Here is a 23,095-nt window from a genome sequence, read left to right as displayed (position 1 = left end):
ACTACACTGAACAGTTTTCAGAACAAGATGAAAATCTGTAACTCTGAAGACTGTTTTATAGCCTGTTCACAGATGTCTTCAAAATGTACACTTGAAAAATAAATCATATAATTATTCAGACTTGTCTGACGAAGCCTAAACTTCAGAACATTTGTGAAGAAATCACAGTTAAAAGCAGTCACTTCAATGCAATTAAAGACTATTTTTAAAAAAGTATCCTTTAAAACAGTGATTCTCAAACTTGAGCACTTGTCAGAATCTCCTGGTGGGAAGCTTATTAAACTACAGATTGCTGGCCCACCCCCAGAGTTACTGACAAGTTCCCAGGTGATCTAGGCACAACACTCTGAGAACCATTGCTTTAAGACAGATTATCCAGAATTTCAAATAGGGAGCGATGCCCGTATGCCACTGCTTTTTCTAACAGTAAATAAATAAATGAACATTTCAGATATGGCTTCACCAAACTTTAAATTTTTAGACTCTTGGAATGTCCTGCTTAAGTAGAATAAAACATAAAACTTACTCATCTTGGCTCATAACGATTCCCATGAGTTCAAAAGACAGAACCACAGGCTAGTCCAGTACTGGATAATCTGTGACTACGTGAAAACATTACTTATAAAATATACAGCAACTATTAGGGGGCAGGGACTTAGCTTCTATCTCTTCCATGCTTCTTTCCCTTAGAAAATCCAATAAGAAATCACAGAGAGTGCTACACTCAGAATGAGAACATGACCAATCATGAATGTGTACATAAATAGCACAGTGGATTGCCATACTTAAGACTAAGATTCAGGAACTTCTTCATCAGGACAGCAGTAATATTCCACAAAACATATTTGTCCATCTTCATTTCTAATCATATACTGTAATGAGAGGAATCCTCGGTTATCTGTTCGAATAGATACCTTACAAGATAGGACTAATGCCTTTGTAGAGGGTTTCAGTAAAGAAATCTTGTATCTGTAGAAAAATAAATAAAAAGCTGTTATTTGGACACACTTAAAGCAGTGCTCATAATTCCAAGTAAAGGACAAAAATTAGCCAAGAACTACCAAGTAGCAAATATAAGAATAAAATCAAATACTTGTCCAATTTGCAAGTATTTTCTCTTCATTTTAAAAATTTCATCCACTATTGCAATCCAAAATGCCCAAGTAAACCCAGCAACCTACTATTTATTTTTCTTAATGCTATACTTTTATCTACACATTGAAAGTTTTAAAAAATTTAATAGAAATGTGGTATTTAACCTCACCTTCATCACCAATGGCAACCTCTATATTAAGAACTGACCTGTTGACCTGGGTCTGATTACAGTGAAATGATTCCATCAAATCAGAATCTTTGGGATAGTCAAGGTGGGAGCTTCCTGCATTCCCAAAAGTAGATAACCTATAGTAGAAAATGAGCAACTCATTTATTCATTGGTCCAACAATAAGCCACATTAGGATCCAAATAAGAAAACACTCCCTTAAGAAGCTCATTCTCGTGAGTGAAACAGGTATGTAAACACCTGGTGACAAGACACTGTAACAAGTACATAATAAAGATTCCTGTAGGATGCTGTGGGAGTACAGGAGAGCTAGCCACTAATAAATGGCTTTGAAAAAAGCCAGTCACAAAAGGAATCCATAGGGGTTTGCCTCAATTTCATTACCTGAATTCTACTCTGATATTGTCCTTTCCTCCTCCTGAAATCAGAACCATATAACAGGAGAGAGCTGAGGAGTGACAGAAAACCCTGATCTTCATCAGCTGCAAGCCTGGGGTCCTGTTCCCTGTCTCTACTGCCCCACCAAGCAATTAGGGCTTTTCTGTATCCCAGACTGTTCTTCAGGCTGTTTTATGGTTTTCTTTGCTTGGTAATATCAGCAGTTTACTTAATCTGCATGAACTTACTGATCATTTGCTTTGGGGTGTACATGTGGATAAGCACTATATGAGCACAGCGATAAAGACCTAGGTGCTGGCTTTCCTCAGGATCCACCTTTTCTCTCTTCTAACGTCACCTCTTTCTCTCAGCTATGTTGTCCATGCCCAGCCATGCTGATGGTTCCCAAATCTAAATTTCCAGTCTAGACTGATCTCCTGAGCTCTAGATCTATATATCCAACTACTCCCTAGTGTCACAGGCTCAAGTTCAACGTATCCAAAAAAAAAATATTTCAACTTCCAGTTCCCCACCATCAAATAATTTCCTATATGGGAGATGAAAGATATCATGATCCATCTAGTTACTGATGCTGAGAGATCTTTTAGATGGGGAGCCTCTGGAATACTCTGTTTAAGTGCCTGGAATTTTAATTCATATCACTGCTTAAGTAGGGTTCCACTGATTTCCATTTTGATTAACATTTTAACCAATCTTGAGCCAAATTTTTAACTGCCTAACCTATGAGAAAGGCCTGCAGTTCTTCTAAAGTAGATACAAAAAGAACAATTACACCTCTCATACTATATGTATTTAACTCCTTTACTCTTTAATATTCTGAAATATTTCAAAAGAGAAGACATTTAAATTCTCTCTCTAAATTGATTCTAATCATGAAAAGAGTTTGGCCATTTCATAATTTGTTGGGTCAAAACATGGGAAGCAGCTTGATAGTTTTTGACACTGTATTCCTGATGAAAATTGCCCTCTCTTAGGAAGCTCACCTTGACCATTCCTGCCTAAGTGCTGGTTCCCTAAGTATTTATTATTTTGGAACTTAATGGCATGTAATTTTGTCCCCTCTGAGCTGTTTCACATATATCCTTGTCACCTTGATTTTAAGCTGTTCCTTCCTGTAGTGCTTAATAAGGCAAATATGCACACAGTAGGTGATCATTAGATACTTAGTGAGTGAACCATGTATAGAAAACACCTATTTCCTTTTGCATCCTGTACTAACTTGAAAGGAAAGAAAAAGAGATGCCATATACTACAAACACCTTTTCCAAAAGTTTAAGCCCAATTTTCCTCACGATGCAACCTATCTACAACAGTTAAGTAGTACAGCAATGAAAAGACCACTAGGTTATGAACTAGGAGACTGGACTACTCTTCTAGAAACCAACACTACCTATGAAGCTTTAAATAGTGAGTTAATCTTCCTGGGTCTTCCTAGTGTCTTGACCTAAAAAAGTATGAAGTAAGAGTAAAAGCTCTCTAAAGTTCTGAAACTTCTAGTAACCTGGATAATAAAAATTCTGCATCCTAAGCAAACGTGTAAGTAGGGAGATGGAGTAAACTACATTAACTATAACTGCACTGCTTTCAAGTACCTGAAATAAGGTTTATCTGGAGACATGGTGATCTGTAGGACCTCACTTGTCATATCCAATTCGGAAAATGCTTCACGGAGTCCCTCTGACTGCAGAATAATTTTATTAATGACATTGGTGCTGCAGAAATCAAAATCCAGAGTCTCCTCGGGCTCCTGAGTGTTGATTTTACAGACTGTCACCACTCCTCCTTCTTCCAGAAATAGCATCAAAGGGTAACCATAACCTTGGTAACACATCCTAAGTGCAGTTAAAGTCCCTGCAATGGAAACAAATCATACTTGGGGCTTAGCTTTTGAGCTCTGGGTTCAGCTTCTACTCAAATGATGCCTAAAACTCCTCAAGAATATCTTATCCTGTCCATTTCTAGCATATATGTATGTATATCCTTATAAGAAGGGATCACATCTTCCCTGATGATAGCTGTCTGTAGACAATTCCAAAAATAACTGTAAAAAATTGGGAACAAAATGTAATGTAACTCTTTGAAATCGTTTTCCAGGTTGCCAAAAAACACCTCAGAAAGAGTTAGTTGATTATATACAACTTCAGGATGGAGAATCTATATGGTCCAATACTTCATGTAATAACTGTTGTGGAATAGGCTATGCTATTAGTGAACGTTCAATTTGTGCAACAATGGATATCTTTGATATTGTCTTACTATAACATCAGTGTATTCACTGTGATAAGGACCCTTCCAACTTTTTCTGTTGGGAGATAGTCTTTACATTTCCTCAAATTTTAAGGTCTAACTGGGAGAAAAAGGATGGTTACTGGTGGTTAGGGTTTTACGTCTGCAAACCACTAGAGAGGAGGAGGAATGTGACAGGACACTCTAGTTCCTTTTCCTTACTGGGTGGAGAACTGGGTGAGGAATGGGGGAAGGCAGATGCTTTTATGGAAAACTAGCTGGGGAACACTGCATTAGAAAATATAATTTTAACCAATTCCAATAATAATGGAATTGTCATTACAAAATTAAAATATATTTTCTAGAAGACCATAACTGAATTTTCCCTAGCAAATATCCAGATTCCTTTCCTATGAAATAAAAATCATTCTTCTAGGGATTCCTTGTTGTTTTATATCTAGAGCAACCAAATTCACTATTCCTAAAAATATATAAATATTTTAAAGGAAAGCATTTAAGAAAATAAACGTAATTTATAAACAGGGATTAAAGAAAAAAGCAAACAAATTTCGAACACAGTAAACTGGGAGTCAGGACAATTGGTATCTATTTTTTCTGCCACTAACTGTAATTCTAGACAAGTTAGAAAAAAGAAGTAATTAAAACATATTTCTCAATGTTAAAGATATTTAAGACATGTTCAAAGTCTTCTTTTGATTAGTTCAAATTTAAAATCCTAAAATCTTCATAAATTAAAAAAAAGATGAATGTAAATATTTTTGCAAATATGAAAAGAACCGTAAGCATACTTTCTATTAACACTGTGAAAAATCAGAATCATGATTGTGGCAAATGAAAAATAAATTGGCAATTAATTTTCTAAACAAATGTTTATATTACTTATATTCTAATAACTTTGCCTGTATTTTTCTGAGCATTCTATATAATTCTTTTATGTTGTTATAATGATAATAAAATAGTTCACCTGGCATAGGGCTTGATCCAAAAATAGATAAACAGTCTAAAAGGATGTTTAAATTAATTCGAAAAGTAACAGACTCTTCTTGAACTCTAAACTCTTGAAATATTCCAGCCTATGAAAAAAAGTAAATGTGAAAATGTATATATATTAAAGAATGAAAACTCACATATAAGGTTCTAGATTTCACTTTATATGTTTTTAAAATAACAATATTGTGCTAACCCCATGAAAATAATTTCTGATTATCAATCAAAACATCTTAAACTTTTTCAATTGTGATCCATTACAATACTGCTACTCAACAGTTGAAGGTGTAACTGATTTCAGTCCCATGCGAAACTTTATGAAAGGTCCTTCATCTAGCTTCTTGGAGCTAAACTATCCTCCACATGCCTCTCCCTTGTCTCCATTTTGTGCCCATCAGTTTGGTGAAGGTCATTTGGAAAACAGCCAATTAGACACCGCATGAGTCATACTGGTTTTCAATTTCTTTTGAGAACAGGAACCAAGTCTTATTTATCCCTCTGTACCTGAGGTCACACTGTGCGCTTAGGTGTTCTAAAAAAAAATGCTGAAGTAAATCTGAAATCCTATCTGAACCATAAAATATTACTTTGTAAGAACAAATAGATTATAACCACTACAAGGAAAAAAATTAATAATAGGAAGGTAGTGCAAAAGAGCATATACTATGGAAACAAATGTTCTGGGTTCTCATCCCAACTATGCCACTTGCCAGCTGCAGGACTGTTGGCAGCATATAAAACACTCAGAAAAGTGCTCGCCTATAGTTTAGCTTAATATATTTCAGACTTTATTATTATTAACCATTATCTCTGTAAAACACGATGGGGAAAGAATTTACCAAAAGAGAAAAATAATTCAAATAATGCTATTTTGTTCTCTAACTGAAATGATGTCTGTTAAGACCCTCGGAATTCATTGAGCTGGGTGAAGAATATCATATGTCACAGGCTTAAAGGTGCCTACTTCCATACCTGAATAAAAGCATTTGCTTGCACACACTTTGCGTTTTCCACTGTAACCTTGATTCCATTTTTAGTAGCGAAACACGTGGCATGTTCTCGGAAATGAATGGCCTTCAAGATAGTGGAGAGATTCCTGACGTTGTCAAGGCTAGCCACTAAGCTGTAATCATTCTCATCTGGGATCTGCTGGGTTAGGAGGGGCATGGTCCACGACGCATTCGGCCCCGAGGGATGCTCCAGGTGCCAACACCCGCTCCCGCGGGGTCACAAAACACCTGAGGAGATGCGACAGATAAAACTCCGCGTCAGTGCTGACGAGGCCGGCGATTTCAGCCGGCGCTGAGCTGAGTGTAAGAGGTCTAGACGTTGAACTCGGCGGAGCAGGGATTGAACCCCACCTCTCTGCCACTTAACTTTCTAACTTGGGGGGAAATTACTGTCTGTAAGCTACGGTTTCGTCGTCCTTACTAAGGAGACAGTAACACACGAAAAGTTACGAAGGATAAAAATACGCCAACTAACACGGTCATTCGGGGCCAGCTTCAACCAAACTGGGGCTACGTATCCCCAGGGTCGGCTTTGAGGTGTCCCGCACCTCCAACCTTACTCCTAACAGAACAGGCGATAGAAGGGCGGGCTTGAGTCCTCGGAAGGTCCTCGAAGAGTCCTAGACAGCGCGGCTCACCAGCCCACGGCACCCGCTTACTAGTCTCGGGATCCCGAGCACCCAAACCTTACCTTTGCGCCGGGCCAGGACGCAGCTCCCGGAAAACTGGGGAAGAAGTGGAGAGGCTCCCGCCACTCTTTTCAGATGGCTCGGCCAGCTCGGCCACCGTCACCACAGAGATATACGAGGCCTAGAGAGCCGAGCGAGCCGTACCATAGAGACGGGAAGGAGGCACCATAGAGCAGGAGGAGGACTGCCGAGGCCGAGCCTCGGGACCATAGAGATGAGAAAGCTGAGCGAGCGGCCGAGCCGGAAGAAAGGCCCAGAGTGAAGGCGGGGAGCAAGATGGCGGTGGCCAAGAGGAAGCGGCGTGGAGGCCCGGCGTTTCAGGCGAAAAAGCTAAAAAGAAACGAAAAAGATGCTAAGACGCCTGCTAAGCCGAGCGACGTAGCAGAGGAGGCGGCGGAGGCAGAGAGAGATCGTATCCCAGGCCCGGTTTGCAAGGTAGGGGAGGCTGTATGGCCGTGGTTTCACGCGCCTTTGTTGGGGCTGGTTACCGCATGATGGCTCTGCGGGTTTCCGAGTTGCAGGGGTGTTTCGGGAGCTCGGTCCCATGTGTCCCGGCGGGACCCCCTACAGCGTTTACATTTAACTCTCGTGCACGTGGCTGCAGTCTTGGAGGCTGCGGGCTGAGCAACAGGGCCGACTTCTGAGCTCTTACCCGGCTCGCAGGAAGCGACTTACGGGGACTCAGTTACGGTGTTTGGTCTTCCAGTTACTCCATTTTTTGTTGTCGTTGAAGGATAGTACTTTTTCCCTAAAGTTGTTCCTCGCTCTCGAGTATATCCCTTCCAGTGATGAATTCCAGTGAATACCTTCCAGAATTCCACATTCTGCCATATTGAGCTGCAGTCAGTTAGGGATCCTGAAGCTTGTTATGTGGTCGTTTAAAAGTTGCTCTCCTTTGGGATTATGATTTTGACTTGTTTGATCTTTAACTCTAAAGGGGTAACGAAAACTGGAGTAGATAGTATGACCTTTATGTATATTCGACAAAGTTTTAACGTGGCAGGCACGTAAGAAGTTAGGTTTCCCCTGCTTTGGGATTGCAAAACTAGAACATGACCACTTCCTCCTAACATGTTGGAGTTTAGAAGAAAACTAAGAACTCATATGAGTTGATGGTTTTTATTCAAAAGAAGGTGAACACAAGTTGTTGGACTTAACTTTCAGTCAACTGAGGGCTCCGTAAGCTAGATCAGATACTGTGGAGACAAGAATTGTGTTTGATTTATTAATTTCTGTCTCCCACGCTCCCAAACTTAGCGTAAACCTCTGTCTACCACGTAGTGAGTGATAGATCAATGACCCTTTGTGGTGGTGGCAAGCACTGGGAAAGGAGTTAGCTTTTAGTAATGAAAGATGAGCTTGAATTCTAGCCCTGATATTAATGATCAGGGACGTTTCGAACTCTTCACTCACCTGTAAATTAAGAGCAAGAAAATGTGATTTACTTCTTGTGAAGAATAAACTGAACTTGTAGATTTTCTGTAAATGTTAGTGTTCTCACTCTTCACTTTAGGAGCTAGAAAGAAATATGATAGTAGCTATGATCTGAGTCACAATATAAAAAATATTACTGAAGTGCAAGAGATAAAGATTACTTTAGGATAACCAGGTAAGGGATCATGAAGGATTTAGCCTTTGAGCTGGATCCCAAGGTAAGGGCAAAATTCCGATATTCAAAAATGAGAGGGAACAATATAAGAGGGAGAGAGCGAGAGAGAGAGAAAAACTAATCAAAGGTGTTGAAGTGGACGAAATGCTGACAGTTTAAAAAGTACAGCCAAATTGGCTAAAGTGTAGGGTTTATTTGGGGCAATAGTAAGGTAGAAATATAGGTGTATTTTAGAATCCAGTGTTAAAGCTGTATCATTTTGGACTTTGTTTAGAAAACCCTGGAAGGTAAAGATGTGATTGGAGCATGTAGGCGGTAGTCTGCCTTGTCTGTTGGAGGAGCTTCTGGCTGGAAAGACCAGCATTTAGAAGATTTGCAATTGATCTAAGAATCTGAAGCTTGAAGGCAGTATCACTAGGAGAGGACTAAGTTGTTGCAAAGAGAGATTGATAGCATTTACTAGTGCTTATGATATGAGAGAACAAGGGCAAATGGAAGAGTCAAAGTGTGGGGGACTGAAATGATGGTGACATCATCAGAAAAATAAATAGCGAAGAAATTTACCGGATTTTAAGGGTTGGTATTCTAGAGTTGAATTTGAGGTAAGCCAAATACTTGGATTATTAGGGCTAGAAAGAGTTCCTTACCTTTCTGTAGAGTTAGTTGACAATCAAAGCTGTGAGAATGATTATGAGAACTCTGTCCTGGAGAGATCAGAAACAAAAAAGGGCTAAGAAAGGATCTTTAGAGTCAGGAGGAATTGGAGAGATTGAAGAAAAAAAACAAAAAGAAGGGAAGCCAAGGAGATTTCTGGGTAGCAGCTGGGGTCAGTGCTGCAGAGATTCTGAATTAAAGGTCAAGGTCAGGATTGTTTGGCTTGCTACTTGGAAGCTTTATCTGTAAACAAACAAACAAGGTAGACTCATTATGAAATGTTAAAATTCATCTCACTTTTTTTTCTTTAGGGCAAGTGGAAAAATAAGGAACGGATTCTCATCTTTTCTTCTAGAGGAATAAATTTCAGAACAAGACATTTAATGCAAGACTTGAGAATGTTGATGCCTCATTCTAAAGCAGGTACCTTTATATCATATACTTTAAAATTTTGTATTTGTAAACTTGCCTGTTTATATGTTTTCACTTTGAGTCACACTTTGTTCGTTCAGCATGTCAGGTAAAGAACCATGACTTCTCAGAAGTGTATCTGTTCAGTGCCAAGATTTTTCCAATTAATATTTTGTTAGAAATTCTTTGCAAAATTCATTAAACATTCTCTTTCCTTTCTTAAACAGATCCCAACTAGCAAAACATTTCTTAAAGGTCCAGGAATGCCTTCATTGTAATGTTCTCAGAGGTCATGAGCTGGTTTGTCCTTCTAAATGATTTGGGACTGCCATGTATTGCTTTCTGTATTTAAAATAACTTTTTATTAAAAAACTTAATGGGCCAGGAGTAGGATTTCAAGCACCTTCAAGTTGGGACTCAGTCTGCTCCTAAGTGCCAAGCTTTTCTTTTTAGTAATGGGGTATCTTACAGGCAAGTGAAGAACATCTAGTTTGGGGTTTATAACTGTGATAGCGCCCTCATGCAGGTGTTTTTGTGCCTGTGTTGGGAGGTGCTTTTGGTTTTAATTCTAGGTAATAACTTAGTTCTTTAGACCAGTGTTTCTCAAACTGAGGTCTGCTGTTACATCTTCAGGTCTCTGAAACTAATGAGAGAATTTTAATTTATGAGCTCTAAATGTGGTTTGTGAGAATTTTCCCATTTTTGAAAGGGATTCATAGAATTCAGGCATACCTCTTTTTATTGCGCTTCGCTTTATTGCAATTTTTTCCCCCATTTGAAGGTTTGTGGCAACCCTGCGTCGAGCGAGTTTCTTGGTGCCATTTTTTCAGTGGCATTTATTTGCTAACTTTGTGTCTGTGTCACATTTTGGTAATTCTTGGAATATTTCAAACTTTTTCATTGTTAGCATTTTTTAGCACTAAAATATTTTTAAATTAAGGTATGTACATTGTTCTTTTAGACATAATGCTATTGTACACTTAACAGACTACAGTATGGTATAAACGTAACATTTATATGCACTGGGAAACCAAAAAAATTTGTGTGACTCGCTTTATTGCGATATTCGCTTTGTTACGGTAGTCTGGAACTGAACCGGCAGCATCTCTGAGGTATGTCTGTACACAAGTAAGAGACACTGCTTAGAGCTTTATAATTCTTGAGGACTATTTTTAATCACTCTTGTTTACATTTCAAAAGAACAAGATTTTTAAACAGGTCATGTGTTTTCAGGTCTAATCATTTTGAAGATTAATAAAATCTCATTTAAACTGAAGATTATAAAAAATACTTAATATTTAATTTCCTAGAAAGTATGTGTGATTTGATTGAAGTAGCTTTGAAATTTTTTGTTTACTTAACCTGTTTTTCTTTTTATAGATACTAAAATGGATCGTAAAGATAAGTTATTTGTGATTAACGAGGTAATTTTAGAAATTAATTAAAGTAAAATATTCTAGCAACATTGTATTTAGGAACACAATATTTGGAACACTAGAAATAGTTCATTTAGAAAATAAGTCAGTTATTCAGTGACTTTTAAGTTGTTTTGTATAAGATACGCAAATTTTATGAACTTTATCTGCCTTTTAAATTTTTATAGTACTCATTGTCTATTTCACACAGTTTAGTGCTTCAGTATATAATTTCTTGATCATTCTTATATTTGTCTTCTCTCAACAAGCATACTGAAATTTCCTGAGGACAAGAATTAAATCATTCTTTTTTTTTCTCATTATGTCTAGTACAGTGCTAAATTCATAGTAGGCACTCATAAAAATTATCAATGTAAATAAAAAGCCCATTAAATATTTTTTAAAACTCATTGAAAAGTATTTTGCCAGTTTTAAAAGCGGTGCATGTGATATTTGCTCTTAAGATATTACAAACTAGTAATATGTTAAATTTTCAAAGTATTGTTGAAGAGTAAACTTGCGTTTTTAGAGCAGATTTTAAAACTTAGAATTGTTTTAAGATAACTCTCTTTAGCTATTAGAAATGCCTCTGTTATTTATTTAGCACAAATTTTTGAAGTGCTGCTCTATCATGGCATTATAGAAACAGTGTTTAAAAAAACGCCCCTATCATCATGGAGCTTACATTCTAATGAAGGAGACAGGCCGTAAACAAGTAGTATAATTTCAAGTGAAGATAGGAGAAATAAACAGGATATGGGTTGCCAGCAACTAAAGCTCACAACTTAGTGTGTAGATGTGTTTATTGTAAGACCAGTAAGGAACAAAAGCATTGGACTGAAGAATTCTTTAAGCCTCAGGTAGTGTATATGTATTAGTTTATGAACACTACAATAATATAGGACTTCATTCCTTTTGTATATTTCTCAATTGTGACTTTGTAAATCCTTAAGATGTTGAAGTTTAATTCAGCTTGAAATGGGTTTTGTATACTTGCCTTTCACCAGCTCCTTAGTGATTTTTACAGAACCACATCACAGAACGGTAGTACAGATGAGGAAGAAAAAACAAATTTCTTGAGCTTAAAATCGAAAAGCTAGAGAGTTAAAAATCAAAGTAACCATTATAAAGGATGTTTTTGGTTCTGTAAGGACTGTATTTTTCTACAGTTGGTGAGGCTAATTGTAATGTGCTTTATCCCTGGGGCATTTGTTTTAAATCTTTGTAGTTTGTACACAGGACCATGGTCAGAAGAAGAGGCTCCCCAAGGGAGGCCAGTAAAAATGCCAGGCCAGAAAGAGTAGCTGCTTCCACCAAAGAGGTGGGCAGAGCACAGTTTACCTTGGACAGAACACCTAAGAGGAACTTTAAACGTTTCCATGAATAAATTTACCTCGATTTAGACCTTTGTAGCCTATTAACCTGCTTAAGTATTTTTGAACGTATCTAAATATTCATTGCATTGAATTACTTTAGATCTTATTTTTATTATCCACTTCATTTTTCTATACTTTGCCCCGTTTAGGTTTGTGAAATGAAAAACTGCAATAAATGTATCTATTTTGAAGCTAAGAAAAAACAAGATCTCTATATGTGGTAAGAGAATGTATTAAATAAGATTAGAGAATATGTGAATATTATTAGCACATTATGGTGTCTTTTAAACTGAATTGGTAGTAAGCTTTTACTACGTTCTAAATTTTAATTAGTTGAAAAAGCTTTTATATTTTTTAGGCTTTCAAATTCACCTCATGGACCATCTGCTAAATTCCTTGTTCAAAATAGTAAGTTGACTCAATTTAAGTTTTTGTGAGAAAATTGAAAATAATCTTTCGGGATAATCGTGCCAAAGTTATAACTATTTTTGTTGCTGTTGTAATTTTTCTAGTTCATACCCTAGCTGAGCTAAAGATGACTGGAAACTGTTTGAAAGGTTCTCGGCCCCTCTTGTCTTTTGATCCTGTAAGTTTCTCATTTAGTGTATGAGGTCTAATTTTCTTACTGTGCATGGTTGTTTTTTGGTGGATATAGTTGTATAATTCAGTTTAGTTAATACAAAAACACAAACAAATTTTAAACAAAACTAATGTTGTCAAGTAATATGTTCACTCTATTTTTATAGGCTTTTGATGAATTACCACATTTTGCTTTGTTAAAAGAACTCTTAATTCAGGTAAATATCTTTACTAGAAACTATTTTTAGTAAAATGTTCTAAATGAGTGTCTTCCTTTTAACTTAGCTATCTGAAGCACACATGGTATGTCATAGAATACAGAACTAATGTGTCCTTTTTCCCACTAGATCTTTAGTACACCACGGTATCATCCCAAAAGTCAACCATTTGTGGACCATGTGTTTACGTTCACTATTTTGGATAATAGGATATGGTTTCGGAACTTTCAGGTTAGCTTTAATTAACTTTTAATTATACTTTGAAATAAATTAGGATTATATTGTTTTTATAGACATGGAAAATGCAAATGATAAATTCTTTTCTTTTCGTTTACATCGCTTTCTTTTCCCCACAGACTTGTAGTAAATAACCTTTATCTCATAACTTAGGTTCATGGCTATCAGCTAATATGGTGTATGGATTTTCTAACAAGCCACTATATATTGAGTAAAATATAAGTTTCTCTTCCAAGACGTTAAAATCTACCAGGGGTGAGGTGGGGTTTAAGACTTTGAAAAACATAACCCCTGTAGAAAGCATTCAATGAGAACTATTAGATGAGTCATACAGTGATTCATCCAGGAGGAGAGGTGATTCTGGACATCTGTGGAGAGGTGGAAGAGAGCAGCAAGGCAAAATTTCAGACAGCTTATGAAGTAAACTGGGCTCTTTTCTGCATGTTGTTGTTATATTGGATACTTTGCAGTGTGAGTTAAACATATCCCCTTCTTAACCCCTGAGGGCAGGCATACCTTAACCAACTGTAGTAATATTTGTAGTTCAGAAGTTGTCTCTTAATTCCACAGTCAGTAACCATTCAAAAATAAATTCTGCCAACGTCTTTTTATCTACCTTTTAATCTAATTTGAATTAAATTTATAAAAACAATTTAGGGGTTGATTTAAATTTTGAAAGGGTGCCCCATAGGGTGCTTTAATCCATTTTGTTATCATGGTTGCAGTTTTTAAAAATTTTTTATTTATTTTTTTTGCGCTACGCGGGCTCTCACTGTTGTGGCCTCTCCCGTTGCGGAGCACAGGCTCTGGACGTGCAGGCTTAGCGGCCATGGCTCACGGGCCCAGCTGCTCCACGGCATGTGGGATCCTCCCAGACTGGGGCACGAACCCGTGTCCCCTGCATCGGCAGGCAGGCCCTCAACCACTGTGTCACCAGGGAAGCCCATGGTTGCAGTTTTAAATATTCATTTAACCACAATTTTTCAAGAAGACACGCGTTGTGAGAAGCAAGATACAGACCAAATTGAAGTGACTCAATTTTAAAAACACACTGAAAAAGCATTTGTATTTTCCTATGACAACTACCTGTAACCAGTAATGTATTTCAGAAAGTATTGATGATTTGGCACTTGCCAAGTTTCACTTCCACCTTAACTTCATTGGTTATCAGTTCTTTTAGGCACATTTGTAATGAGGATATAGCCTGTATACGTTTTAGGAGTAGTATATCCAAACCAAAATGAAATGTTTCCTTTTTATTAAAGATCATAGAAGAAGATGCTGCTCTTGTAGAAATAGGACCCCGTTTTGTCTTAAATCTCATAAAGATTTTCCAGGGAAGTTTTGGAGGACCAACTTTGTATGAAAATCCTCACTACCAGTCACCAAACATGGTAAGCTGTTTTTGTTCAGTGGTCCTTTATGTCCCAGAACTCTTGGGCCAAAATAATTCTGTCAAGTAACTGTTGTGTTAACTGTGAAACTGAATTTGGTTTTTGCTGCGTACAGTCTTACAAATTGCTTTTTTTTTTTGATGACACAGGGTGAAGGGAAGTAGGGTTCATAAGTTAATGTCTTTGCCGTGTATAAAATGTTTATTTTTATTTCAAAAGCACCTTTAATATTTTTTTGTTTCTAGCATCGGCGTGTCATAAGATCCATCACAGCTGCAAAATACAGAGAGAAACAGCAAGTGAAAGACGTGCAGAAGCTGAGAAAGAAAGAACCAAAGACTATTCTTCCCCATGATCCCACTGCAGATGTTTTTGTTATACCAGCTGAGGAAAAGCCAATAGAAATACAGTGGGTAAAACCAGAGCCAAAAGTCGATTTGAAAGCAAGAAAGAAAAGGATTTATAAAAGGCAAAGGAAAATGAAACAGAAGATGAACAGTGGGAATGCAAAATGAATCAATGGATAACTAATTTGTTCTCATTTGTTTTATATTTATTTTATGTTCAATGTGTAAAAACACTTTTATTATTCGGGACAACCTTATATCTAATTAGTGTGACATTTAAAAGAGAAAAATTAAGATTTTGTGGCTTCGGGGGGGTGGGTCCTATTTTTTTCTAAATAAAATATCGCCAGAACTCATCACTTAATTTCTGTTTTTCTTTTCAAAGCTTGTTTGTATTATTAAAAACTTAGCACAATTAGGGTTTAGGCCTGCTCTCTTGGATTAAAATTTTGAGTTTAGTAAAGCTGAAATTCAAACAGATTTATTGGATCATTATTACATGTAAAAGAGCATTAGGCACTTTGAGAGCATAGTTTCAGATGGTGAAGTTGGGGTAGACTGCTAGAAGGGAAAACATCCTACTGAGGTTTGAGCCCCTGAGTCACAAATCAGTGAGGCCCCGGAAAAGCCAACCTCTCATCTTGTTTTCTTACCTTGAAAATGCATGCTAAAAATACTTAGGTTTTGGGCTTCCCTGGTGGTGCAGTGGTTGAGAGTCCGCCTGCCGATGCAGGGGGCACGGGTTCGTGCCCCGGTCCGGGAAGGTCCCACATGCCGCGGAGCGGCTGGGCCTGTGAGCCATGGCTGCTGAGCCTGCGCGTCCGGAGCCTGTGCTCCGCAACGGGAGAGGCCACAGCAGTGAGAGGCCCACATACCGCAAAAACAAAAAACAAAAAACAAAGGTTTTGCAAATCAAATGAGTTTATATGTGTTGAAAGCTTTTTGTAGATTACAAATTTAATTTAGAAGCAGTGCCTGTAAATTACTTATCAAATTAACAGTAAAAGAAAGAAAAACAGGACAGTTGTTAAGAGGGCACCAGAAGATTTGAATTTCTCCTGTTAAGAAAGAACTTTACTTGAAGTAAAGAGAGCACTGGGCTTACTACCCTGGAAATCGATTAGTAATGGAAAGACAAGATTCTGGATGCAAGTGGCCAGGGATGGGGGTCATGCATGTGGTGTTTTGTCACCCACTAATTTCATGCTAATCATTTTCTCCTGTCTTTTTCTGCAGCGTGATTAGTAATTCCATAGTATTCCACTCTGTCACACCTATCTAAGCAGTCCCTTGTTGGATATTTGAGTATTTCAATTTTATCTTTTTCTGGTATAGGTGCTTGCAGCAAACTTTCTATAGGTATTTTGTACAATATTTGTGGTTTCCTATAAGAACTCTGGTCAAAAATTATGAACGTGTTCCCCTAAATATTGTACCTCACCAGAGGTTAGTGTTCATTTCCTTACACCCTTGCTGAGATAATCTTTGTCAATTTGATAGGTAAAAAAATGAATACTGTGTTTTGGCTATGTACTGGGTTTTCTTTTGTGACTGGTCTTTTGTGTGGTAGTTACATGAATTTGTAAGGGCTCTTTTATATAGTGAGGTTTTTCTAGGCATCTTTCCTAGTTTGTCACTTGGGTTTTGATTTTGTCTTTATTTTAGATCTGTGTAGGCAGAATGATCAGTTTTTCCATTTTACTTTTTCCTAATTTTCTGCTAAGAAAGGCCTTCTTGAGTGTATAATTAGGCTACTTTATCTTGAAGTGGTATAAGTTAGGCTACTTAACCTTGAAATTTAAGTAATTCAAGTCAGAGGTTCACTTGAAATATTCAATACTTGTATGTGGCTAATGAAAGGCAAATCTGGTTAAGTGCAGGGGAAAAAAGGCCATTATTTAAGTGACAGAATATAGGCTGAAAATTAGCTGTATATTTCCCTTTCATAATCATTTATATGGATAACTCATTTGAATGAGAATTCCGCATCTCCCAAGTCCATGTTCATTTAGAAGTCAGCCTGTTTAGTGAAGATCTTTCTTTAGACTGAAATTTATATGCAGTGTAATTATCTTTAAATTTTGATACAATGTTATAAGTAAAAATAGATCCCTTTTTCCCTCAGGAGGAAAAAAAGAGGTAGCAAAACCAGATGGAGTTGGAGGAAGAAAAAAGTACTTTGTTTTTTCACTTTTTGTCCAACCCCCCCCTCCCCTAATTCCATTCTCAGATGGGGAAAGGTCCTGTTTTTCATTGCACTCAAATTTCTCAATCCCTACCTATTACCAATTTACAATCCACGACCAAATAGTATATTCCTTTGGAAAAGAGGCAAGTATGAATTTTGAGTAGTGGGTTGGACAGTGTTGTGCCTAGAAACTTGATGAGGTTTAGAGTTGGTTGGTTTTGATTGTGCAGGGGGCAGGGTATTAAGGAAGAAAGGGACAGCTTCCTAAACTTTGGATACCCAACCCTGTACAATAGATATTTGTTAGCAACAGAGCCAGCCCTTCTCTCTAACCATATGTGGTTGACAAAGACAACCTACATCTAACAGCTGATATATGTAAACATTCCACATTACAGTGAAATATTCTAGTGTACTGATGGATTTCTTTTAAAATTTTATTTATTTATTTTTGGCTGTGTTGGGTCTTTGTTGCTGTGTGCGGGCTTTCTCTAGTTGCAATGAATGGGGGCTACTCTTCATTGTGGTGCGTGGGCTTCTCACTGCGGTGGCTTCTCTTGTTGCAGAGCACGGGCTCTGGAGCACAGGCTCAGTAGTTGTGGCACACGGGCTTAGTTGCTCCACGGCATGTGGGATCTTCCTGGATCAGGGCTCGAACCTGTGTTCCCTGCGTTGGTAGGAGGACTCTTAACTACTGTGCCACCAGGGAAGCCCTATACTGAGGCATTTTAACGACAATTAGGATAGTATTTTGACACCTTATCAAATTGCTTGGAACAGTTGTTCAGATCTTACATCCCATAATACAGTGTATCAGTTAGATCAACCAAAACCTATTGGTTAAATACTATCTCTTAACTGCATTTTTTGGCTTTTTTGGGCAGCCCGCTGGTCTTGTGGGATCTTAGTTCCCCTGACCAGGATGGAACCCGGCCCTTGGCAGTGAAAGCGCCATGTCCTAACCACTGGACTGTCAGGGAATTCCCTTAACTTCATTCTTAAAGTAAACCAATCTTGGAAATGTAGGTTTAGAGGCCAAAAAGTTAGGATTAAAGAGTGATGGATGGGTGGACCAGCACAATTTCATTCACATTGGTGGTAAAACATGTAGTACTATGTTACTTCAAAACGTGTTGATGCTTCCTCTTAAATTGTTTCAGTTTAAGTCATCTACTCTTACTTCTCATGCACATTGGTCAGGACAAGCAATATTAGAGATCTCATTAAGTGGTAACCGAAGATATCTGAAGAGCTAAAAAAACCTGGATTCGATCCAACCGAATCCTGCCACTGATTGGTTGGGGAGGCTGGAGCAAACCACTTGCCTGAGTGTCGTCCTCATCTGTAAAAGCGGGGCTCACGTTAAAGAACCACAAGATGTTTTCCAGAATATCATCCCATGAGACTCCTATCTTAGCTCTCAGGTCGGCTGTCAAGTTGGTGTCACTCTGACTGCCCTCTGTGTCCCTCACAATAACACCCACCGTGGCCCCGCCTCCCGTGGCCCCGCCTCCGTTCTCCTAAGGCCCCACCTCCGTCCCTCCGCGGCCCCGCCTCCCTCCTGCGCGGCTATTTCCGGAGCAGGGTCCTCCCCCAGCCCATGCGGAGCCGCGGCCTCCGGTAACGCCCCCTCCGCGCTCCCGCGTGCCGCAACCGGCGCCGCCGCGCGCCGCCGTCGCCCCGTGCCGCCGTCGCTGCCGCCGCGCTCGCTGGCTGGCCCGGTGCGGGCGCCGGGCTCCTGCCACAGGAGAGAACCACCAGCGCCACCACCACCACTTCGGCCCGGGCCCGGGCACCGGCCCCGCCCCGGGCCCCGGCCTGAGCCCCCCGCCCGGCCGGACGATGGAGTGTCACTACGAGGCGCTGGGGGTGCGGCGCGACGCCAGCGAGGAGGAGCTCAAGAAGGCCTATCGGAAGCTGGCCCTGAAATGGCACCCGGGTAACTACTCCGCAACCGCCGTGGCCCCTCGCAGAAGCCTTGGCCCTCGCGACCTTTCTCAACCCTCTCCCTAGGGTAACTCCAGGGACCTGGCTGTGCCCGGAGCTGCCCGCTCGGTAACTCCCCTCGCCCTGGAAATCGGGCCGGCGCCCGGCCAGGTGCCCCTGCGCAGTTCTGGCGATGAGCGTCCTCGGCTCCTCGGTGGACGCAGCCCTCCACCCCCAGGCTTCACTCGAGCCCCGAGCACCTCGTCCCTTCCTAGACGCCCCTCCCCCCCCCCGGGTTCCCGCGTGGCTAACGGCTGGGGAAAGAGAAATGTCCTAGAGACTTCCCTGCCCCTCCCACTCCTTCGCAGACGGCCCCGAGCGGGGAGGAGTCGCGAGCTCTTAACCCAGTCCTGCCTCAGGCTAGTCCCTTGCTGGACTCCCCTGCAGCTCGGCTTCCCCGGGCTTCTCCTCGGCGGCCCTTAGCTTCATCAAGGAATCCCAGCTACTTAAGTGTAATTAAGACAAAGGAGCTAGTGAAATGTCTTTTAAATGGCTATGCCTTTTTTTTTCTCTTTTGGAGAAAAGACCCTGTACTTCACTTCGGATTTTGAGTGTCTTCCCTAGTGAAGTTCATGTGTTTACTTAGAAGTGTGCTTGCTTTGGATGTTTTATTTGGTTGTAGTCCAGGCCTTTGTGACTGTCGTGAAGTAATTTGATCTTCCAGACTGGGGAACTAAGAATTTGAATCTCAGCTTTTTGAGGTTTATAAGAGGCTTTCGTATTAGTACTAGTCCATAAGCATGTTTCTAGAGTCTCTGAAATGCTAAGATGGAAACCTCAGAGTCTTGTTTGGAAAACATGCCTTACACATACGAAAAGTTAAATACAAATGCAAACAAAATAGCATAGCATATATAATTGGTAGTTGTGTTGATAGAACAACTAATAACTGCCCCAGGAATTCAGGGTCCACTATGTACTGAAAGGCAGTGAGGCTCCCCCTTGGCAGAGGAGTCTAGCCATTAGCTGGATCCTGGAGGAATGGGATTGAGAGAAGTGAATATAACAGTATGGGAAAGAGCACTGAGTGTCCCAAAGATGGCCTAGGGGACAGTTCGACCGAAGGCAGTGTTTATCGGAAGTCTGAAAATATGGGTTGAGAGAAGAGCTGAAGGAAGGGCTCGGGACCCAAAGTCAGAAGGTAATGGTTATAGTTGATGGAACGGGAAATAAAGGTATGGGTTTGTTGCTTAAAGTTGTAATGATGACCAACAGAGGAACTAAAAAAAATCTGATGAATATTGGAAGGGAAGAGGTAAATGAGCTAAATGTTCATTAAGAAGTCATTAGCTATATACAAAATTAATAGGTCCAAAATTAGTGTAAGAGTAATAGGGGTTACCGTTAGAAATCGAGTTAAGAATTTGTTGACTCTGGGTGGGAAAGGGTGGGAAAGAGGATTACTGCTTGTCACCAAGTGCATATATAATTTTGATGACAGTATTAAAACGTTTTTGAGTAGTAGTTTGAGATTAGATTGTAAGGGGCTTTGAATGTTAGGCGAAGGACTGTGAAATTTGTTTATCCAATAGTGGAGAGTTGAGGCTGGTTTTATTAAGATGTCTTGGGAAGGTGCTATGAAGGCAGCTTAGTAGTATGAGGAGGGGTAGAGACAGAAGTCAGGTAGAGTCCGCCTTGGGCACCGATGGGCCAAAACTAGGCTTGGGGTCAGTGGGAAGGGTAAGGCCTGGGATGAAGAGAAGTTGCAAAAGAAAAATTACCAGATTTGGTGACTAGTTGGAAATCAGTGCAAAGAAGAAGGCAAATGTTACTAAAATATCAGTTAACTATTTTGAAACCAAATGTGTTAGTAACTAAATGTGAATAGCTTCTTTGAATGTCATCAGAATTCGTAACATCCTAAATATCTTGGTTTGAAAATGCCTATACATATAAGGGGTAAATACTGTCCCAGGAGATGCATGATTTTGATATGCTTTGCTTTGCTGGCTCATTAATTTGTTAAGTCTGACACTCAGCAAATGTTTAATTTCATTCTGTGTATAAGGTACTGTGTTAGATGTTAGAAGACATATGGGCTGTGCTTCAAAGACTAATACGTACCTCATATAGAAAGGCTGCCCATTTTCATTGTTAAAAAAGAAAGAGATTACCTTTATTTCTGTTATTGAGGAACTGAGAATGATTTCCAGTAGGGTCAATAGCACTGCGTAGTGAGGTTACTCCTTGTGAAAGCCAGGCTCTCAGTAATTCATCTGACGACTGTTCCCTGAACACCTTACTGTGGAACGAGACAGGGGTGGTCCCTGCCCTGCTGGCCCTGCTGTCTTCTGGGAAACACAGAGGAAAGCAGTCACTTTTCATCCGGTGAGATAAGGGCAGTATGAGGGCAAATACAAGGTGCTTATGAGCACATGTACCAATCTGGACTGGGTTTTCTAGTGGGTGGGATAGATGTGCATCCCTGAAGAAGTGACATCTAGGTCGAGACCTAAAGTGGGAACACAGGGAATACAGGAGGTGGAAGGCAAGAGAGGCCACGGCAGAGTCTAGGAAGGGAAAGAGGTGAGCCTGCCCAGGTGAGCAGGGGCCCGGTCTTGAAGGTTGTGGTAACCTGCATTAGGCAGATTGGGTTTTAACCTAAGGGTGTTGGGAAGCCATTGAAGGGTTGGAAGCAGGAGAAATGATAGGTTTTTATTTTTCTTGTATCTCTCGGGCTGTAGTGGGGAGAATGGATTGGAGAGGGCAAGGCTGGAGGTAGGGAGACCAGTAGGTCCAGGACACTGACATGACTAGGATGAGGATAGGACCTGGGGGTGGAGCCTGAGTCACATGGTAAAATCCTCAGTGAGTAGGGGGAGTAGTTGGGAGGCGAGTGGACAGTGAGAAGGAGGGGAAGACGGAGAGATGGCCAAATGGCCTGAATCTCGATGGAATGCTGGTTTGTCCTCGGGTGAATAGAGAATCAGTGACCAGGAGGATGTCAGCTTTACCACCAAACCTGCTGTATGACAGCTGTGCTGGAGCCCGAGAGGCCTGTAGGGAAGTGGTGTTCTCAGGGAACCTGGCTTCAGTCAAGGCAGGACTTAAAAGGCACAGTCCATGAAATGTTCTAGAAGGTAGTATGAAAACATTTGGGACAAAGTGGAAGAAGGTGTGAATGGATCAAGAGAAAAGCACAGGATGCCTTTTAAACTTTAATGACTGGATTTGCAATACCTGTGGCTTTTGCATTTGGCTAATAATTAAGGTGGGCTTTCCATTTTTTATGATTGCTTGTTAACTCGACTACAGTCATGTTCAACCTCCTGGTCAACCAGTTACAAGTATACTTAAGTGAAATAAAAAGCCATATGACAGATTGAAAAAACTAGTTAAAAAAGAAGCTCCAGCAAGTGATTAGATCTTACTTTCAGATGGTACACTGGTGGGTTTTTATGTGTAAAAGCTTTAGCTCTTACCAGACTTCTTTGAGGGAGGAAGGAAGGGAGTGGGAAGAAACAGGACAACAAAGTACAGATGAAAAGGTGAAGACAGCCACCACGTACCACCCCAAACAGCCGCCTTTTTTGTCTCATGTCAGGAGATTCAGTTGCTGGCTTTTTCTGCCTTTCTGCTTTAATTTTTTTTTAATTTAACATCTTTATTGGAGTATAATTGCTCTACAATGGTGTGTTAGTTTCTGCCGTATAACAAAGTGAATCAGCTATATGTATACATATGTTCCCATATCTCTTCCCTCTTGCGTATCCCTCCTTCCCACCCTCCCCATCCCACCCCTCTAGGTGGTCACAAAGCACCGAGCTGATCTCCCTGTGCTATGCGGCTGCTTCCCACTAGCTAGCTATTTGAACTATGCTTTTTTTGTTTATCTGACCAAAATGTTATTAATGATTTGACGAAGACACAGAAGTCATGAGCTGGACTGTCACCCTGGAGGCATATCAGGATTGTGTTCAGCTGCACGTGACAGGAAACTGGCAATTGTGGTCAAAACAAATAGTCATTTTATTTTCTTCATGTAGCAAGAAATCCAGAGGTGGCCCATCTTGGTAGCTCCAGATGAAGCCATCGAAGACCTGGTCCATCATCCTGACCATAAGAC

At 40.0% G+C, this 23,095-nt stretch overlaps 3 protein-coding genes across 4 annotated transcripts in view; 2 read left to right on the top strand and 1 right to left on the bottom strand.

Moving 5' to 3' along the window:
• Positions 1–201: 201 nt before the first annotated feature.
• Positions 202–6,716, bottom strand: RAD1 (RAD1 checkpoint DNA exonuclease). The gene is made up of 6 exons (XM_082836348.1): positions 6,618–6,716; positions 5,889–6,154; positions 4,894–5,002; positions 3,275–3,533; positions 1,303–1,401; positions 202–969 (listed from the first exon to the last, which is right to left on the bottom strand). The coding sequence occupies exons 2-6, from the start codon at positions 6,081–6,083 to the stop codon at positions 792–794; spliced, it is 840 nt and encodes a 279-aa protein (XP_082692474.1). The 5' UTR covers positions 6,084–6,154; positions 6,618–6,716; the 3' UTR covers positions 202–791.
• Positions 6,717–6,886: 170 nt separating this feature from the next.
• Positions 6,887–15,202, top strand: BRIX1 (biogenesis of ribosomes BRX1). The gene is made up of 10 exons (XM_082836813.1): positions 6,887–7,050; positions 9,190–9,301; positions 10,670–10,713; positions 12,230–12,300; positions 12,439–12,488; positions 12,593–12,666; positions 12,827–12,877; positions 13,007–13,108; positions 14,380–14,508; positions 14,754–15,202. The coding sequence occupies exons 1-10, from the start codon at positions 6,892–6,894 to the stop codon at positions 15,021–15,023; spliced, it is 1,062 nt and encodes a 353-aa protein (XP_082692939.1). The 5' UTR covers positions 6,887–6,891; the 3' UTR covers positions 15,024–15,202.
• Positions 15,203–18,737: 3,535 nt separating this feature from the next.
• DNAJC21 (DnaJ heat shock protein family (Hsp40) member C21) overlaps positions 18,738–23,095 on the top strand; it is a 31,885-nt gene continuing 27,527 nt past the window's right edge. Inside the window, exon 1 of one of the 2 annotated variants that reach the window (XM_082837293.1) lies at positions 18,738–18,982. In XM_082837293.1, the coding sequence (XP_082693419.1) occupies positions 18,886–18,982 (97 nt within the window). In that variant the 5' untranslated portion in view covers positions 18,738–18,885. The remainder of the gene's footprint in view (positions 18,983–23,095) is intronic. The other variant, XR_014326132.1, reaches the window with a different exon arrangement.

This window comes from Leucopleurus acutus, assembly GCF_964270905.1.
Source record: "Leucopleurus acutus genome assembly, chromosome: 3".
In the NCBI taxonomy this organism is placed as follows: domain Eukaryota; kingdom Metazoa; phylum Chordata; class Mammalia; order Artiodactyla; family Delphinidae; genus Leucopleurus; species Leucopleurus acutus.
Note: the sequence above shows the minus strand (reverse complement) of the source record. Positions and strands in the feature narration are given on the sequence as shown.

Excerpts from the sequence above, each read along its gene's own strand:
- BRIX1 (XM_082836813.1), top strand. The coding sequence starts at position 6,892 with ATGGCGGTGGCCAAGAGGAAGCGGCGTGGAGGCCCGGCGTTTCAGGCG. Across the intron at positions 9,302-10,669 it reads GATGCCTCATTCTAAAGCAG|ATACTAAAATGGATCGTAAA; the intron begins GTACCTTTATAT and ends TTCTTTTTATAG. Across the intron at positions 12,489-12,592 it reads TAAATTCCTTGTTCAAAATA|TTCATACCCTAGCTGAGCTA; the intron begins GTAAGTTGACTC and ends TAATTTTTCTAG.
- RAD1 (XM_082836348.1), bottom strand. The coding sequence starts at position 6,083 with ATGCCCCTCCTAACCCAGCAGATCCCAGATGAGAATGATTACAGCTTA. Across the intron at positions 5,003-5,888 it reads AAGCAAATGCTTTTATTCAG|GCTGGAATATTTCAAGAGTT; the intron begins GTATGGAAGTAG and ends TTTTTTTCATAG. Across the intron at positions 3,534-4,893 it reads TGGATCAAGCCCTATGCCAG|GGACTTTAACTGCACTTAGG; the intron begins GTGAACTATTTT and ends TTTCCATTGCAG.